The sequence below is a fragment of the Octodon degus genome, unplaced genomic scaffold (genome assembly GCF_000260255.1).
Source record: "Octodon degus isolate 3935 unplaced genomic scaffold, OctDeg1.0 scaffold00117, whole genome shotgun sequence".
Classification (NCBI taxonomy): Eukaryota; Metazoa; Chordata; class Mammalia; order Rodentia; family Octodontidae; genus Octodon; species Octodon degus.
In genome coordinates, this window is record NW_004524693.1 from 7009749 (window position 1) to 7012963 (window position 3215).

At 38.5% G+C, this 3215-nt stretch overlaps 2 protein-coding genes across 5 annotated transcripts in view; both read right to left on the minus strand.

Annotated features, from left to right (window-relative positions):
- Positions 1-395, minus strand: part of LOC111812234 (putative bifunctional UDP-N-acetylglucosamine transferase and deubiquitinase ALG13) — a 72033-nt gene extending 71638 nt beyond the window's left edge. Inside the window, exon 1 of the mRNA XM_023699916.1 lies at positions 384-395. Within this exon, the coding sequence (XP_023555684.1) occupies positions 384-395 (12 nt within the window). The remainder of the gene's footprint in view (positions 1-383) is intronic.
- The window catches only part of LOC101584458 (UDP-N-acetylglucosamine transferase subunit ALG13 homolog), a 36766-nt gene that overhangs the window by 8609 nt on the left and 24942 nt on the right, over positions 1-3215 (minus strand). For 2 of the 4 annotated variants that reach the window (XM_023699894.1, XM_023699893.1), the window contains exon 4: positions 1889-1972. In XM_023699894.1, coding sequence (XP_023555662.1) covers positions 1915-1972 — 58 coding nt within the window. In that variant the 3' untranslated portion in view covers positions 1889-1914. Of the gene's footprint in view, positions 1-612; positions 706-1888; positions 1973-2493; positions 2861-3215 lie in introns of all 4 variants that reach the window. The other 2 variants (XM_023699892.1, XM_023699896.1) reach the window with 2 other exon arrangements.

Here is a 3215-nt window from a genome sequence, read left to right on the forward strand (position 1 = left end):
ATGGCTCAGTGGAATAAGCGCTTCCCTGGCAAGCGCAAGGGCCTGAGTTCAATCCCCAGTTCCGCCAAAAAAAAAAAAAAAAAAAAAAAAAAAAAAGCCAGGGAAATTTAGGAACTCAGTGAAACTCAAAATAATAAATACAGAAATAGGGTCTTGGGCTGTAGCTCCATACTAAGGTCCTGGATTCAACCCCTAGTACCACAAAACAAAGCAAAACAAAAACAAAACCCTCAGGAACAGATTTCTATTTCCATGAATATACATTACTAGACATAATAATCAATTTATTTTTCCTCACTTCATGTTTTAAAGTTTTGAGATTAAATTGACCTACAAGAAACTGCACAATTCAATACAATCAAATATTTTTATTTTATACACACCCATGAAGCCATCATCACAACTGAGATAATTTATCACCTCTGTAAGTTTGTTCATCCATGTATAATTGACTTAAAAATCATTGATCTGCTATCTGTTGTAATATATTCATTTTTCTAGTTTTTTTTTATAAACACAGTTATACAGTATAAACTTTTTCTTAAAGAGGCCTGGTTTTTATAATATAGTACAATCAGAGATTCACCCATATATTTTTAACATTTTACACACATCTTTCTTAAGCAAAATGTTGTCCAGAAACCAATAACAAGCATCTCTTGGGAGTCTGTTAAAAATGCAGAAATCTCAGACCTCACCTCAAACCTAATGAATATAAATGCATTATTTTTTAAAGAGATCCCCAGGTGATACATGTGGACAAAAATATCTGAGAGCTGGACCTGTTAATCCCAACACTCTAGAGAGTGAGGCAGCAGGATCACCGTAAGTTCTAGGCCAGCATGCATTACAATTACATTGTGAGTACAAGGCTAGCCTGAACTACATACCAAGACACTGCCTTTAAAATAAACCCTTGAGGGGCCAGGGAGATGGCTCAGTGGAATAAGCGCTTCCCTGGCAAGCACAAGGGCCTGAGTTCAATCCCCGGTTCCGCAAAAAATAAATATAAATAAATAAATAAAATCCTTGAGATGTACTACTTTACACCGTACTCTTGCATTTAAATGTCAAACAATCCTTTCCCCAGGTGTGGAGATTATAACCAAATTCAGTGTAACAAGCTTTAAAATCAAGAAGCTTTCACAACATTCAAAAAATTCATTGAAACCTGTTGAAAAAATAGTAAGTTTGAACAGCAAGCACTGAGACACCCATAATTTACCGAAAAGACACTTCATATAGGACTGTGATAGAACCTTCAGTTTACTGAAAAAAAAGTTCCAATACCTCAATGTACAAAGATACCGTCTAAAAGTTGTGTTACTTAAAATTATTAGTGACTTGATTAGCCAACCTGTCAACACAATGTGTCGTGAACAGCAGTAGATGCCGCGACTCTTCTCTGCAATTCAGTCTGACTGGCTGAAGTCCATGCGCACTTAACAACACTCATTTTTAAATATTAATAGAGCAAAGGTTTCATGAATTACTGTGCAAGAAAATGGTATGTGTAGGGCCGGGAGGTGGCTCAGGGGAATAAGCGCTTCCCTGCAAGCGCAAGGGCCTGACTTCAATCCCCAGTTCCGCAAATAAAAAAAAAAAAATGGCATATGTATGTAACAAAATGACAATGAGAAAACAATGTTTTAAGATTTGGGGTTTTGCTGAGGGGGGGAGAAGTGGGGAAAGACAGACTTAACTTTTCAAGTACAAAACAACTTATACTGGGGAGAAGTCCAGAAACCTGTTAGCTACTGAGAAGCCAGGTAAAAATGAAGTATTTGCTGAGAGAAGGGGAAACTGATATAATGTAGGTACTAAAAACAAAAATTTTCCACCTGCGATATTACCAATTATCCTTCCCCCAGGTATGAATTGTACTTACAGACTCAAACATTTGTCGATTCTCCTTCATATATGAGACACAAGCCTTCCTAATTTGCAAATGATGGACCTGGCTGCCAAATAACTAAAAAAGAAAAGATTAGTTTACTGTCAAGTTAGTTGAAACAGAAGATTCTAAGACTATGAAATGACCAATGAAACCTCCCTTATTTAGAACATATGTACGAAATAGGGAAATTGAGGCATCTTACTAAAAAAACACTTGACTTTAGTGAAGGAGGGTATGGTAATTCTGTAATGCCCCTTCCCTTCTCTAAATTACATAGGATGTAAGTTTTCTTCAGGCATAAAACTTGAAAGAAGCAGGGGTTGCTTCCACAGGTTCGAGATACATTTCAGTATTTTCTTTAACCCCAGCATCCTATCCCTTCTATATTACAAATAGACATTTATGAAACAGGAAAGACTGCAACATATTTGTATTAAAGAGTGGACACAACACATCTTTGTATTGTCTGCATTAGGAAGTAGCACACAGCTAATTTTACAGATAGATCTGGACGTTTTCACTAAGAAACAGAAAAGGCACTTATAGGAACAAATGCTGAAAACTAAGTATAGGTAAGATTATTTTTTTCCTATTACCTGCTCTGCAACAACCCGAAAAAGGCTAGAGGCATCCTTAGCAGTCAGCTTTCGAAACAGCCCTAAACTGCTTAAATATTCATCCATTGAAGCCTCACTGAAAAACTTCTGGACACCGTACTTTTTCCATCCTTTATGCATTTTGTATGGAGTTGAGGGGAGAGAGAAGCAACAGAAGTGTGACAAGAGGAAAGCAGCAGGGTGCAGAGAGCAGTCAGGGGCAGGGAAGAGGGCTTGCGTTTGCAGGTCTCCGGAAAGCAGCTCAAAGTTTAAGCAGAAGGCAGCTGCAGTCAGCACAGCAGAATCTCGGCACTTCCCAAGAGCAGGAGAAGCAAGGGGTGGCACTTGTCCAGCACAAGTCAGGATCCTGCAGAAAAAAAAAAAAAGAGCCAATGCTCCTAGGAATGGAGAACTGCAGAATGAAACGCAAGAACATACGCTTTCAAAGGGTGGGATTAAACCAATCAGCTCAAGGTTCAGAAAATTATGTATACACAAACAGCTGTGATTCAGGAGCAGAAAGAAACCAAGCTTGCAGCTTAACTCAGGTCACCTGCTCCTAAACCAACTATAATAAGGCTCAGGTGTATAGGATGCAGCACAGTACGTATTACCTGAATTTTCAAACAATCTGTGCCCAAATTTCCTGCTCCCTTCATAGTTGCAGGGAGGAAGAGAAGCAGAAAAAAAGAGGGGGAGACAGGGAGAGGGGGAGAAAGGGA